The 15,185-nt window shown below is 47.2% G+C and overlaps 2 protein-coding genes across 2 annotated transcripts in view; one reads left to right on the forward strand and one right to left on the reverse strand.

Moving 5' to 3' along the window:
• The window catches only part of CDC27 (cell division cycle 27), an 803,505-nt gene that overhangs the window by 79,350 nt on the left and 708,970 nt on the right, over positions 1 to 15,185 (reverse strand). The gene's annotated exons all lie outside the window — the stretch shown is intronic.
• Positions 1 to 15,185, forward strand: part of MYL4 (myosin light chain 4) — a 29,310-nt gene that overhangs the window by 12,060 nt on the left and 2,065 nt on the right. Inside the window, exons 2-4 of the mRNA XM_049637618.1 lie at positions 3,083 to 3,233; positions 6,470 to 6,497; positions 13,879 to 14,028. Of these exons, the coding sequence (XP_049493575.1) occupies positions 3,117 to 3,233; positions 6,470 to 6,497; positions 13,879 to 14,028 (295 nt within the window). The 5' untranslated portion in view covers positions 3,083 to 3,116. The remainder of the gene's footprint in view (positions 1 to 3,082; positions 3,234 to 6,469; positions 6,498 to 13,878; positions 14,029 to 15,185) is intronic.

Consider the following 15,185-nt stretch of genomic DNA (forward strand, 5'->3'; position numbering starts at 1 on the left):
AAAAAAAAAAAAAAAAAAAAAAAAAAAAAAAAAAAAAAGGAAAAGAAAGGCGCCTGGGTGGCTCAGTCAGTTGAGTGTCCAACTTCGGCTCAGGTCAAGATCTCATGGTTTGTGGGTTTGAGCCCTGCGGCAGGCTCTGTGCTGAATGCTTGCTCAGAGCCTGGGGCCTGTTTTGGATTCTGTGTCTCCTTCTCTCTCTGCCCCTCTCCCCTCATGTTCTGTCTCACTCTGTCTCTCAAAAATAAATAAATGTAAAAAAAAATTTTTTTAAAGAAAAGAAAAACAAAAAGATAAATGAAATTAAAGGAAATGCTCGACTCTCTCGCTTTTTAAAAAAGTTTATTTTATTTATTTTGAGAGAGACAGATAGCAGAGAGAGGAAGAGAGAGAATCTCAAGCAGGCTCTGCACTGTCAGCACAGAGCCCAATGTGGGGCTCGAACCCACAACCAGTGAGATCATGACCTGAGCTGAAATCGAGAGTCTGATGCTTAGCCGACTGAGCCACCCAGGCGCCCTCCAACTCTTTCTTTTGAGGATCAAACTTCTTACTAGAATGGTTAGAATAACCTATTTCTTAACCGGAAGGGGACATATGAGATCATCCCATTCAGTGGTTATTTTTAGACTCTTAAACCATAGAATACTTTCTTAGAAAATGATCCTGGGGCCCTGGTACATAAAACACACAGGAGTGCTGCTGGCTGAAATGGCAGGGGGAGCTCCGAACCTGGCCTCTCTGCGTCCTTACAGCCGGAAGCAAGTTAAGGAAGCCTTGGGTGTCTGTTGAAAACTGTTTGAAAGCTTCTGATTATCTCTCATTTTAGAGATAAGCAAGCTGAGGCCCAGAGAGGGGGAGTGGCTGGCAAGGTCAGGGCTAGTGTCTGGGTCTTCCAGCTTCTGGCTTGCAGCCTTCCACCAAACCCCAGGCCCTGTGTCTTCACAAACCCTGCAGCACACCTGGTCCAGGAAGGGGCTGCAGTGGGAGTAGAGGAGGGGAGAGGCTGGGCTTCCACTCTCCTCCTTCCTCCTTATCAACAACCTGGGCCCCCAAGGCCGTGGGGAACGAGGAAGTCAGGGAAGGGACAGACACGGAAAAGGGAAGGGTGCAAGGGGAGGCCCTGGGAAACAGGTAACGCAAAGGAAGAGAAGGTGAGGCAGAAAAGGGGTGGGTGAGGTGAAAGAGCTAGCAGCTGCTTGCTGTCCCAGACGGGACCAGCCCTGGCCTAGGGTTTGCGTTCCCCCTTGGGTGAGTCTGGCCCCTTTTCCTGCCTCAGTTTCCTTTGAAGGCTTCTCTGCTTACCAGTGGTGAAAGCACACCTAGGCTATGGGAGCGGTAGGGTGGGGTAAGAGCGCCACACACCGGGGGCCAGAATTAGCTGGCTCAGCTGTGCCTATAAATAGCTGAACGTCTTGAGGCTGCTTAAAAGTCTCTCTGGGCGTTAGGTTCTTCACCTACAAAACCAGGTAGGATAAGAGCAACTCTAAGGGCCCTTTCGTCTAGGAAAGATCTGGCAAATGGAGCCTGGGCTTGGGGAGCCTGGAGAATGGGCTGGTGCGGGCTCCCGACGCCTGGATTTGCAGGCTTAGGAGCTGGCAGGGAGCCGGTGTTGTGGGAGTCTAGCAATCCTGTTTTATAGGCAAGTCAACCAGACTTTTCTGGTCTCAGCTTGGTCTCTCCTTATCTTCTGAACTGTAGAGTCTTAAAGTTCAGCTGAAAGCAATTCTGTGCGGTGGATGAGTTTTCTGGACACTTTATAGACTTTCAATGTTTTTTACAAAAACAGCACATGCTCGTTATAAAAATTTCCATTAATATAGGAAGTGAAAAAAGTACAAAGCTACAAATTGCCGTCCTGTTCCCTTCCTCAACCCCCTCCCCGCCCCAGGATCCCAGGGGTGTTTCTTCCTACCAGTTTACTGTGTATCCATCCTGAGCTTTCCGATGAACACAAACATATCTGTGTGCGCGCACACCCGTCCCCATAAATGGGATTATGCTATCAATGATTTAAGCATAAACTTTAGAATCGGACACACTTGGGTTGTAATCCAGCTCATAGCTAATTAGCTGAGTGACCCTGTTACCCGACCACTTTTGGTTTCAATCTCCCCAGGTGCAAAAGAGGAGTAATAATATTTATTTTATAGTATTGTGGCAAAGATGTGATGAGATTTTATATGACAGCACTTAACAGTACCTGGTACACAGTAAGCACCACACACACATCTGCACATGCACACACACACAGAGTCCAGGGGCACAGAGCGAGTTAGAGGTGTAGTGACAACAAGACCCAAGTTTTCTGACCTCCAGTCTCGTTGACTTTCAGCCACACCTCCCTGCCTCTCACCTAAGACCCCCCCCCCCCCCCCCAAGCACAAGTTCAGTGCTCAGTACTTGTTGAAGGCATGACTGAGGTTGGTGGGGTGAGGGCAGATAAACCCAGGGACTCGAGATCGGTGCAGCTCCTGGGTTGCCTGCTCTGGAGGATGGAGGGCTTTACCCTGTGGATAGGGAGGGTGTGGGGACAGTGTGGGTTGACTGGACCAGCTGTTGCTTCAGGGCTCCAGCCCGGAGGCAGAGCCGAGGCCCCAGAGTGGCTCTCAGCTTAAAGGAGCCTGGCTTAAAAGGAATGCACAGTGGGCTGCCTCTGCTCAGGAGGGGCTAAAAAAAGCCTTACCCTCCCCTGGGCTTTGTGTGAGGGTTATCAACTGCTCAAGTCAGCTCATCTCTCTGGCTGGACTCTGGCATTTTCGAGAGGGTCTGTTTTCCTGGCCCCTCTGGGTTTCCACTGATTGGCAGGAAGGGATCAGCCTGTCCCAGAGGTGGAGGCCAGGAGGAGTGTGAGGTGTGGAGGGAAGGGGCAGTGGGGGGAGGGGGGCTTGTCGCCCCAAACCTGGTGACAATACACAGTTGTCAGCTGTACCCTGCCGGTGTTTCTTCCTTTTATAGTCAGAACACTTGCTCTTGCTCTTACCCAGCCCCTCTGTGGGGGCTCCTGCCCAGGATAAAAGGGGAGGGAGGCGGCCCGGCCTCCTGTCTCATCTCCCAGGCGCCACATCTCTTGATTCCTTCCTAGCTCCCACCTCCACTGAAGATCCCAGCAAGACAACATGCCTCCCAAGAAGCCTGAGCCTAAGAAGGAAGCAGCCAAGGCCGCCCCAGCCCCAGCCCCTGCCCCAGCTCCTGAACCCCCCAAGGAACCTGCCTTTGACCCCAAGAGTGTAAAGGTGAGTGAGCCTCCGCCACTGGGATGGAGGTGGGGATGAAATTCAGGATCCTGTCTGTCCTGGACCTTAGAGATCTACTTCCTGGAGACTGGACTGGCGTGAGGGCTGTGGCGTCCATGCCCCACATCACAGTGCGTGGGACAAGGGAGCCGGTGTTGGAGCTGGTGAGGGGTATTTGGGGTTGTAGGTCTTTCCCCTCAGCAATGGATTTCTGCTCTGTCACCCCAAATTTACCCAGCAGAGTTGGGAATGGCAGGGAGGTACAGCCAACCGACCATTCAGCCTTAAATTTTAAGGCACTGGGGGAGCCACCATAGCAAAGAAAAAGAGACTGGCCCTTTTCTCAGAGGTAGTAGTACAATATCTTTCTGGAGAAGAGACACATAATGATAACTGCCCGTGCAACTTGGAGTAAGTGATTTAAGCAGTGAGGAAGCAGGGGGTCTGGGAGAGGCTTCGTCTGTAAGACCCTTGCAGTGGGTGGGCGGTGGGGGCAGAGAGGCTCCAGATAAGGGAGAGGAGGCCTGCTTCCCTCTCCCTTCCCCTCCCCTCCCCAGGTGGTTCCCTCCCTCGGTGGCCTCAACCTGGGCTCCTGGCTGGAGTGTGCAGGGAACTGGCCCCTCCCAGGCTGAGAGCCTCCCTCTAACCTGGTGAGGGAGTGGGGCCTGGTTCCCTCTGCTCCCCCGGCCCTCTGCCCTCTCTGCCCTCCCTGCTCCCCCTTGCACTGGAAGGTTCCTCTCCCTGGAGCTGGTGTAGACTCCGCCTGCTGACTCAGTCACTTTAGGCCTCCCAGCTGTCTGGCCCAGCTGCTGAAGGAATGGGACTGGGAGGGGATGGGCAGAGGAGGGAGGAGTCAGAGGCCTCTGGAGAGTGAAGCAGTTCTGAGCCTTGGCACCAGAATGTAAGAGGTCAAGTGCTACTGGTATGAAGAGCTATTAATAACAGGTTGGGAGTGGTGGGCCCCTGGGGATAGCCACTAGGGCAGGTCTGGGGGTGGCGAGGGATTAGATCAAAATAAGAGCTCAGGACTGGGTTCTGTGACGAGGAGGCAGGGAAACTGAAACTCTGGGCTCTAATTTGGATGACCCTCCCTGGCTCTCTCAGTGTTCCTCCCAGCACCCACAGCCCCCCGAGACCTTGCAGTTGTGCCAGGGACCTGAGGTTGATCTATGGTAATCATTACAAGGGTCAGGAGTCAAGCAGAACTGGGTTGGCCAAGAAATGGAGGCAGTTGCACGTCCCTGGGCTTGGTTAGGGTCCACGTGAAGGCAATAGTGTAAGACCTTGAAAGTCCCTGGGTCATTCATTACTCCCACTATGGGCAGAGCCTAGCAAGAAAAGCTGACTATCTCCCACCCCCATCAGGATCCTTTTATTTCTTTACAAAACATTTTTTTTTAAATAAAGAGACAAACAGGGATGATGACTTTATTTTTAGTTTTTGAGAGAGAGAGAGAGCGCACGAGCCCACAAGTGTGAGCAGGGGAGAAGCATAGGGATAGAGAGAGAGAGAGAGAGAGAACCACACTGAGCTTAGAGTGTGACAGGGGCTCCATCCCATGAACCTGGGATCATGACCCCAGCCCAAATCAAGAGTCGGATGCTCAACCGACTGAGCCACCCAGGCCCCCAGGATGCTTTTATTTCTGATTTGTTCTGATAATGCACTACTCCTGTGGGGCAGCCTGGTCCCTGACATCTGCATGGCAGGTGCCTAGTGATCTCAGATCAGAGCCACCCTCCCAGTCTCTCTGGCCTGTCACTTCTCTCCATCTACCCACCTCCCCCAGTTTCTCACCCCTGGTTGAAGTCCTCTTTCCCATGTCTGGAGCTTCCCATCCTGAGGGTTGTTGAAATTGCTTTAAAGTGAAAAAAGAATTTATGTATCCTTCATGAGGACTGTTTCCCCTATTATTGTACTTCTCTGGTTCCTTTGCTTAGAAGACTCTTCACTCAAAGATAGAACGAAAGTAAACTTAAGCCCAAAATGTGTGGTTATATATTCTGATTTTATGTTTTCATACTAATTTCTCTTACACATTTACTCCTGGGGCTTAACGCATTACGATGTGAGGCAACCACACCATTTCCTCAGAAAGTTCGTGCAAAGCATCCTTTACCCTATTTTAGGGGTTCCTTTACCTTCCTGACCACCCCACCTTCGCCAAAGCCCGTTCCTGGTCACAGCCAGTTTCCTTCCCAACCCACTGTAACCCCTCCTCCGCTCTCCTAGCTCCTTCCAGTCACCCCCGGAAGTCCTCATTAATGGAGGTCAGCCTGTAGGGGGCAGAAGTGGGGGGGGGGGACACATCACAAGTGGCAGAGTTAGGACTAGAAATGGCTGTCCTTAAAGATATACCAGGAGTGGTTACCACCGCCACTGGGAGGGTGGTGGTAGATAAGGACGATGAAGTGACACACAAAATCCCAAATTACAATGATGACTCATGCTTGTTCATTGCCATTCATTTTCAGAGCTTCCCACCTGCCTCTTCTGTACTCAGCATCGGATTATCATGAGTTGTGGGGGCGAACCCAAAATTTATTCGTTTGCTCAACAAATAGTCTTTGAGCCTCTACCCTGTGCCAGGCATTTCTGTGAACAGTAGCAGAAATGCCTGCCCCTCGGGAACCCTGGCCTCAAGGGGCCCCCCGCCTGGGGACACCTAGAGGCAGGACCGCAGGTTATGAAACATCAAGGGTCCACCCAAACTAGTCTTGCTGTCCCAGTGCCTAAGAGGGAGAGGTGGGGGTGGAATGGGGCACAGAAAGAGAAGGCGTGATTGGAGGAGGTGGATCGCCAGTGGGAAAGGGAGGCCGAGGGTGAGGAGCGGTGGGCGGTGGGAGAGGGATTGCGGGTGGATTGTGGAGTAGGGATGAAAGTGAGTGTGGTTTCTTGCTGGCTGGGATGAGGAATTATTTACATTTGACCCAAAGAAATTACAATAGGGAGTCAGCATAGGTTCTAACATTATCTAGCATACTTCTCTTTCTCTCTTTCCCTCTCATTGTGAGCCATGGCTTCACAAATGGTCCTGACGGAGCTCTGGTGGCTGCCCTATGTGATAGCCTGTGAGCCGTGGCTCCTAGTCAGGAGGCTGGGTTCTGTGCTCAGTCTCCTGCCCTGCTTATTGGTGACCTGCAGGAGGTGACTCCGACTGCGATGGCGGAGGCCACTTGTGCTTCGGGAGCCTTCGGCAGTCTCAGCCTTCATTCCTGTGTTTCCCTCCCCACAGATAGACTTCTCTGCTGACCAGATCGAAGGTGAGTACTGACAAGCCCACCTCCACCCACACACCCTCTGTTGCACTTTCCTGGAAGAGGAGGAGGAGGAGGAGGAGGAGGAGGAAGGAGAGCAGTAGTTGTAGGTAATAGTAATCACTGTCATCATCATCGATAACCTGTATTTGCCAAAGGTTTTCTGTGTGCCCATTTTCAACTACAACAGATATGTCCTTCCTTCCTTCCTTCCTTCCTTCCTTCCTTCCTTCCTTCCTCTCTCTTTCTCTTTCTTTTTTTTTTTGAGAGAGAGGGAGTGGGGGTGGGGAGGGTCTGAGGGGGTGGGGGGGGAGAGAGAGAGAGAGAGAGAGAGAAAGAGGGAGGGAGGGAGAGATGTAAGCAGGCTCCATGCCCAGCACAGAGCCCCGGGATCATGACCTGAATGGAAACCAAGAGTCAGATGCTCAACCGACTGACCCACCCAGATGCCCCTAAATGTGTTATTTCTTAAGTGTTTTACATGGATTAACTCACTTAACTCTTACAACAACCTGATGAGATAGAGACTGTTACTCCCCCCATTTTACAGTGATAACACTGAGGCACAGAGAGGTTTGGTAGTTTGCCCAGTCTCACACAGGCAGTTGGTAGTGGAGCCAGGATTCAAACTCAGGCAATCTGATTCCAGACCTGAATTCCCACCTGTTCTGCCAGACTGCCTGGAACATATTACATGCACAGCACAAATGTCTTTTTTTCCCCTCCACCCCCAAAACCTACTATTCAAGATATTTAGAACTCCCGTTTCTGTTCCTGGTATTAGAAAGCCCTCCTTAGGTCACTGGCATCCTCTCCCCTCACCCTGTAGCCCACTGAGGTGCTCACTCACTAAAGGGGGAAGGGTCAAGGGTGACTTTGGGGTGCTTAGTCCACCTGTGATCCCCACCACCAATCCTTCTCCATCTTTGATGAAGACATAAAGTTTTATTAAGTACAGCTTCAAGAGAAGCGTCAAGATCTCCTACCCTCCGACCTGATTATTGCCCATCTCCTGTAGGAGTCTGGTGTTTTGGGAATGGAATGTTTCATCATGTGATACCTGCTTTATAGCTGGGGCTCACTGCCATTGCAACTTATCCCTCTGTTTTCCCCACCAGATGCCTCCAGGACATAAAATCATGGGAGCTGGAAGGGACCTTGAAAGGTCCTCTGATCCAACCCCTTGATTTTAAGCACATAACTATATTTTTAAAAAGTAGACTAATACCTGCAAATGGTTAAAAAAAAACATATACTACTTAAAAATAAATAATGAAAAATAAAAATATTTTCCCTTTGCTTTCCTCTGATGCTGATCCCTCTCCCAAATCCACTGTTGATAAGACTACGTGTCCTTTGAGAAAAATATAGTGATATACCAGTATGTATAAAATGTATACATATTGAGTCATGTGATACATACTGTCCTATACCCTTTACTTAACGCATATTTGGATTTACTAATATATAATATATATTACTTGATACTGTATTTTGGTATCTTTTTATAGTTTATACAATTTTTCATTTTTAAAAAGAATTACATTCTTTTCTTTTTAAGTTTATTTATTTATTTTGGGTGGGTAGGGGCAGAGAGAGAGGGAGAGAAAGAATCCCAAGCAGCCTCTGCATTGTCAGTGCAAAGTCCTACTCAGGGCTCGATCTCACAAAGCATGAGCTCATGACCTGAGCCGAAATCAAGAGTTGGATGCTTACCTGACTGAGCCACCCAGGCGCCCTAAGAATTACATTCTCTAAAAAAGAATGGATGCACCTTTTAATTTAATGAGGCTAGCATTGCTAGACCTTTAGGCTGTTTCCAGTTGGGGGGTATCGGCATGGTTTCCCCAGGGGAACTTCCTAGCAGGGGGTCAAAGGATACATGCATTTTAAACTGTAAAAGTTATTGCCAAATTGCCTTTCCAAAAAGTGATGCCAGTTTACCCAAACACAGGGCATGAGAACTAGTGGATGCATTTTGAAACTAGTGGATTGAATCTGACTCTGCTTTTGCAACACCCTGTGGATGCTCACTTTTCAGTCAATAGTCTGGGGTGCAGTGAAATACTTAAAATTGACTTCAGTGTATTTTATTTTATTTACTTTTTACTTTTTATTTATTTTTTAAATTTACATCCAAGTTAGTTAGCATATAGTGCAATGATGATTTCAGGAGTAGATTCCTTAATGCCCCTTACCCATTTAGCCCATCCCCCTTCCCACAACCCCTCCAGTAACTATCTGTTTGTGCTCCATATTTAAGAGTCTCTTGGGGCGCCTGGGTGGCGCAGTCGGTTAAGCGTCCGACTTCAGCCAGGTCACGATCTCGCGGTCCGTGAGTTCGAGCCCCGCGTCAGGCTCTGGGCTGATGGCATGGCTCGGAGCCTGGAGCCTGTTTCCGATTCTGTGTCTCCCTCTCTCTCTGCCCCTCCCCCGTTCATGCTCTGTCTCTCTCTGTCCCAAAAATAAATAAAAAACGTTGAAAAAAAATTAAAAAAAAAAAAGAGTCTCTTATGTTCCCTCCCGCCGTTTTAAAATTATTTTTGCTTTCCTTTCCTTATGTTCATCTGTTTTGTATCTTAAAGTCCTTATAAGAGTGAAGTCATATGATATGTGTCTTTCTCTGACTAATTTTGCTTAGCATAATACCCTCTAGTTCCATCCACGTAGTGTCAAATGGCAAGATTTCATTCTTTTTGATTGCCGAGTAATACTCCATTGTATATATACACCACGTCTTCTTTATCCATTCATCCATCGGTGGACAGTTGGGCTCTTTCCATACTTTGGCTGTTGTTGATAGTGCTGCTATAAACATGGGGGTGCATGTGTCCCTTCAAAATAGCATACCTGTATCCCTGGGATAAATACCTAGTAGTGCAAATTGCTGGGTTGTAGGGTAGTTCTATTTTTAATTTTTTGAGGAACCTCCATACTGTTTTCCAGAGTGGCTGCACCAGTTTGCATTCCCACCAGCAGTGCAGAAGAGATCCTCTTTGTCCACATCCTTGCCAACATCTGTTGTTGCCTGAGTCGTTAATGTTAGCCGTTCTGACAGGTGTGAGGGAGTCTCTCATTGTGGTTTTGATTTGTATGTCCCTGATGGTGAGTGATGTTGAGCATTTTTTCATGTGTCAGTTGGCCGTCTGGGTGTCTTCTTTGGAGAAGTGTCTATTCATGTCTTTTGTCCATTTCTTCACTGAATTATTTGTTTTTTGGGTGTTGAGTTTGATAAGTTCTTTATAGATTTTGGATACTAACCCTCTATCTGATCTGTTGTTTGCAAATATCTTCTCCTATTTCATCAGTTGCCTTTTAGCTTTGCTGATTGTTTCCTTCGCTGTGCAGAAGCTTTTTATCTTGATGAGGTCCCAGTAGTTCATTTTTGCTTTTGTTTCCCTTGCCTCCGGAGACGTGTTGAGTAAGAAGTTGCTGCAGCCAAGATCAAAGAGGTTTTTGCCTGCTTTCTCCTTGAGGATTTTGTTGGTTTCCTGTCTTACACTTAGGTCTTTCATCCATTTTGAGTTTATTTTTGTGTCTGGTGTAAGAAAGTGGTCCAGGTTCATTCTTCTGCATGTCACTGGCCAGTTTTCCCAGCACCATTTGTTGAAGAGACTGTCCTTATTCCATCGGATGTTCTTTCCTGCTTTGTCAAAGATTAGTTGGCCATACGTTTGTGGGTCCATTTCGGGGTTCTCTATTCTGTTCCATTGATCTGAGTGTCTGTTCTTGTGCCAATACCATACTGTCTTGATGATTACAGCTTTGTATTACAACTTGAAGTCCAGAATTATGATGCCTCCTGCTTTGGTTTTCTTTTTCAAGATTGCTTTGGTTATTCGGGGTCTTTTGTGGTTCCATACAAATTTTAGGGTTATTTGTTCTAGTTCTGTGAAGAATGCTGGTGTTATTTGGATAGGTATTGCATTGAATATGTAGATTGCTTTGGGTAGTATCGACATTTTAACAATATTTGTTCTTCGTATCCAGGAGCATAGAATATTTTTCCATTTTTTGGTGTCTTCTTCAATTTCTTTCATAAGCTTTCTATAGTTTTCAGTGTATAGATTTTTCACCTCTTTGGTTAGATTTATTCCTAGGTATTTTATGGGTTTTGGTGCAATTTTAAATGGGATCGACTCCTCTATTTCTCTTTCTGTTGCTTCATTATTGGTGTATAGGAATGCAACCAATTTCTGTGCATTGATTTTATATCCTGTGACTTTGTTGAACTTATGGATCAGTTCTAGCAGTTTTTTGGGGGAATCTTTTGGGTTTTCCATGTAGAGTATCATGTCATCTACGAAGAGTGAAAGTTTGACCTCCTCCTGGCCAATTTGAATGCCTTTTATTTCTTTGTGTTGTCTGATTGCTGAGGCTAAGACTTGCAATACTATGTTGAGCTTTAGTGGATTTTAATTAAGTATATACTTTTGTGTAGACACAAGCATAGTGGTACTCACGAGGACTAGAAAGTCAACTAATGACCACAACTTTTCATTTTCCAAGTGGGAATCATGGTCAAAGCCAAGGGGGACGGCTGGTTGCCTCTTTCCTCTGTGAAGATTTTTAGGACTGTGGCCTAATTCCTTTCAGTCTGTCATCCCTCTGGCCTTGAAGATGTTTCTTATTTTGGATCGGAATTGTTTCTGTTTTAATTTTACTCCTGCTAGCTCTTCATTTGATCTTTGATGAAGCTGAAGATGGTTGTGTTATGCTGGAAATAATGTTATTTGGAATGAAACTTTGGTATTAGCCCTAATTCTGCCACTGTTGGCCATGAGACTTTCGGCAAGTCACTTTTTTGAACCTTAATTTTCTTATTGGCAAAGTAATATTTGGTTCTTTTCAATTCAGAAATTCTGTGACTCTTTTCAGCATGTCTTAGCTTTATATTCTCCAGGTGATATGGCCCCATTAAAAAAAATGTTTATTCATTTTTGAGAGAGGGAGGTGCATGAGCAGGGAAGGGCACAGAGAGAGGGAGACAGAGGATCTGAAGCCAGCTCCACACTGACAGCAGAGAGCCTGATGCGGGGCTAGAACTCACAAACCTAGAGATCATGACATGAGCCAAAATCCGATGCTCAACCGACTGAGCCAATGAGGTGCCCTGGCCCCATTTTTTTATGCTGTTTTTTTTTTTTTTTTTTTTTTTACCATAGGAGTTAGCTTCTAACTCTTGATTTACCAGTCCCTCTCCAGATTTCCATATTCTTGTAGGAAGGAATTACCACCTTTGCTCTTTGCACTAGTAAGCACCTGACTACTACAGACTATTGAGAAAAGGTTTCTTCTGGGCCATGAACATCACCTCTCATGCACCCCGTGATCACGCTGGCTTTGTCTTCTACCTAGTAGCAGCCCTAAACTCCAGTGTTTGGGGTTTCTGTGCATACCAGGACTCTGCAGCAGGCTGGAGTTTAGCAGGTAAAGCAGGTCCTTCCCTCCTCCTCCTCCCTCCTCACTATTTTCTTGGTGCCATGAATCCTTGGTCAGAAGTCATGGGCACACTGGCCTATAAATGAGGGTAACAATACTTGTAGCCTAAGGTTTTTGAAAGATTAATGAGGTAATCCATACAACATTATTAGTGCAGATCTTGGTCCGTTGTAAGTGATCAAATCGCAGGTCATCGTTCTTATTACTTCCCCTGTCAGGTCCCACCCTCCTAATAAGTATCATTATGGTCTTCTTTGATGAGGAGACTCCTTTTATTAAACCTGACCTCACTCTTCTGAATGAACTAGAAGATCAAAAAGTCTGAGTTCAGATTCGGCTAACATACATTCATCGAGCACTGAATTTGTGCCAGAAGCCATGCTCATTGCCTTAAATGTTAAAAAAAAAATTTGTTTTAATCCTTCTAACAAAACTGTGAGGTGGGTGTTATTTCCTTTTGGCAAAGGAGGAAACCAAGGTTCAGTGAGGTTAAGTGACCTGGCCAGGATTGCATAGTTGAGTGGTAGTGAGATAATACTACCTCCATTGTTCGAGCATTTACTATACGCTGGCCATTTTGTTAAGATTTTTAACATACGTTATTGTATTTAATTTGAATGTAATTTAAGAACCCTATGAGGTAGGTGCCATTTATGGAAGAGGAGAGGTTTATGGAGATTAAATATTTACTTGCCCAAGGTCACACAGCTAGTAAGCAATGGAAATGGAATTTGAACTCAATTATTCAGTAATTGCAAGACATATGGTTTTCTATCTTTTTAAATTCTTACAAAGCCCAATAAAGACTTGCAAGTAAACATCTTGGGGAACTTGCTTTGATGTGCAGAATGATTTGTAAATAATCCATAAGCAGCCTCTAAGGAATAAGTGTTTCTAACGTATATGGTGAGGGTTTAAAGCAGCTTTCTTCCTAAGTGGTTCACGCATTCTTTGGTTTACGTTGTTAATCTATCTGCTTAGTAAATCATTTCTTTGCCATTCCCAGTCCAGATTATCCCCAGTAATGAACTGGTTGAATCCAAATTAATGAGGAATTAAGGTTCTTTGCAAAAGGCCCAGGAGTGCCTTAATTCGGCCCTGCCTCTTTGATACCTAACCTGGTACCTTCAGGAATCGAGTCCTAGCTCTGAGCTGGCTCCAGAACTAGGGAATACAATAATAGCCACCATTTGTTAATTCCTTTAAAATGCACTAGACAGCATGCTTGGTGCACTTGGTAATCCGCACAGCAACCCACTCAGGTGGACATTGTATCCCTGCTTAGAGCTAAAAAAAAAAAAAAGAGGGCCGATTAAGGCTAGTAGTTTGCTCAAGGCCACATGCAGGTCAGTGGTAGAGCTGGGGTGGTCTGATGGTCTCTACCAGGTCAGCTTGTCTGGCCTGGGAAAGGCAGTACTGATAGTAGCCAGCTTTTGAACAGGTCTTATCACTTTGCAAAGTGCCTCCACACGCTGCCACCTCCTTTGACACTCACAGTGGAGCCTTACTCCCTGTGTTTGCACAAGGAAACAGTCTTAGCTGGGCTTATTCTAAGCTACCCAGCAGAGCCAAGATGAGAACCCAGGAATCCTGACTTCTGAGCTAGTGCTGTTTTCATTTCCCTGACATTTTCCACAGGCAGGCACCTCCCCTACAGCAGGGAAGGGTGGATGGATGGGAGCCATGGAGCAGGGGAGACATTGAGGTTATATGACCATGACTGATAGATCCCAGGCCCAGTGCTGGAGCAGGTCATGTAGTCTCCAGGATGCCCCTTTGATTGTCAGAAGATGGTGTGGGGTGGCTTCCAAGGAGGGGTTGGAACGATGGCCGAAGGGAAATACTGAAATGTTTTATCAACCACATTGACCTGCTCTTCAGCCTGGGTGGGTGGAGGCTGATCAGCCTTGGCCCAGGGGCCTGCAGTCGGCTCTTCTCTCTGCAGAGTTCAAAGAGGCTTTCTCGTTGTTTGACCGGACGCCAACTGGGGAGATGAAGATTACCTATGGGCAGTGTGGGGACGTGCTGCGGGCCCTGGGCCAGAACCCCACCAACGCCGAGGTGCTGCGTGTCCTGGGCAAGCCTAAGCCTGAAGGTCAGCGTGGGCCTTGTAGCTCACATCCTGGTGTCTGTCCCGCTGGCCCCTGGGGCTCTTTCTCCTCTCCCACTTTAACCCTTCAAGACCAGCCCCCCTCCCCAGGTTAGGAGCTGTTCTTGTTTTCCCTGTGAGGTCGGAGCTCCTGGAGAGCAGGAGTGACATTCTGTTGCTTCAGTGTCTTCCTCTGATGCCCCAGGGTGCAGGGAGGTGAGGCGGGGATCTGACCACGAACCACTTGCCCGTACCCCTGCACCCAGTTGCTCTTAGTTGAGGTGTCACCACCCTGAAATGTCCTGTGACCACTTGTTTCCAATGAGGGTCAGAGCACTAAAGATTGCAAATTACTTGTTTAATAGAAGTTGGAGCAGACTTGAGATGAGCTCTGTAATGATGCCTCTTTCGCTCATTTGCATTCAGTAGGTTTTGGGGGATGAGTTTCGAAAGTGATATAAGGGAATGTGTCCCATTTGTGAATATCACTTGTCATGTATGGGTAGTAAGGTTAACAGCTGCTCCAACACACATGTCCTTCTGAGAGGTGTAGGTACTAAGCGGGGCAGGCAGACCTGGGCAGAGCCCCCAGCCGGGCGGGGGGCTGGGATGCATCTCTAGAGGCTTCCTGGGCTCCATCTGGATCCTTCCCCTCCTCCTCTTGCTGGTGAAGACAACAGTGTGGGGTGAAGGATGTGGGCAGGAAAGGGTCAGAGGACCAGCAGGCCTGCTTAGAGGTTAAAAGATGCTTGGAATTTCCATTTTTGGAGGTTCCTGTGTTGTTATAAAAGAAAGAATTGCCAACATTTGCGGTATTTAAAAATTAAAGCTTTTAACACATGTCAACATGGGAAAAGTGGGTTAGTTACAAAAGGATTGCAAATTTATAAAAATTATTGATTCAGAGTTGTCCCAGGCAATGCGGTCTAGTAATGAGACCCAAAGGGAGAATTTTGCAAAATTCTCTTTTTTTGCAATCCTATTGGTTTACCTCTGTGACATGCCTGTCACATGTCACAAGTCTACCTTGTGAATGTGAGGCCTGGTTCTGTGACCTGTTGGGCCCCCTCAGATCCTGCTGCGGCCACCCTCAGCTCCCCTGCCTAGCTGGCCACCCGGAACTGAGAGGTCTGGCTGGGAGTCATGGCGGCTTTCCCCTTCTA

The sequence above is a fragment of the Panthera uncia genome, chromosome E1, assembly GCF_023721935.1.
Source record: "Panthera uncia isolate 11264 chromosome E1, Puncia_PCG_1.0, whole genome shotgun sequence".
Taxonomy (NCBI): Eukaryota; Metazoa; Chordata; class Mammalia; order Carnivora; family Felidae; genus Panthera; species Panthera uncia.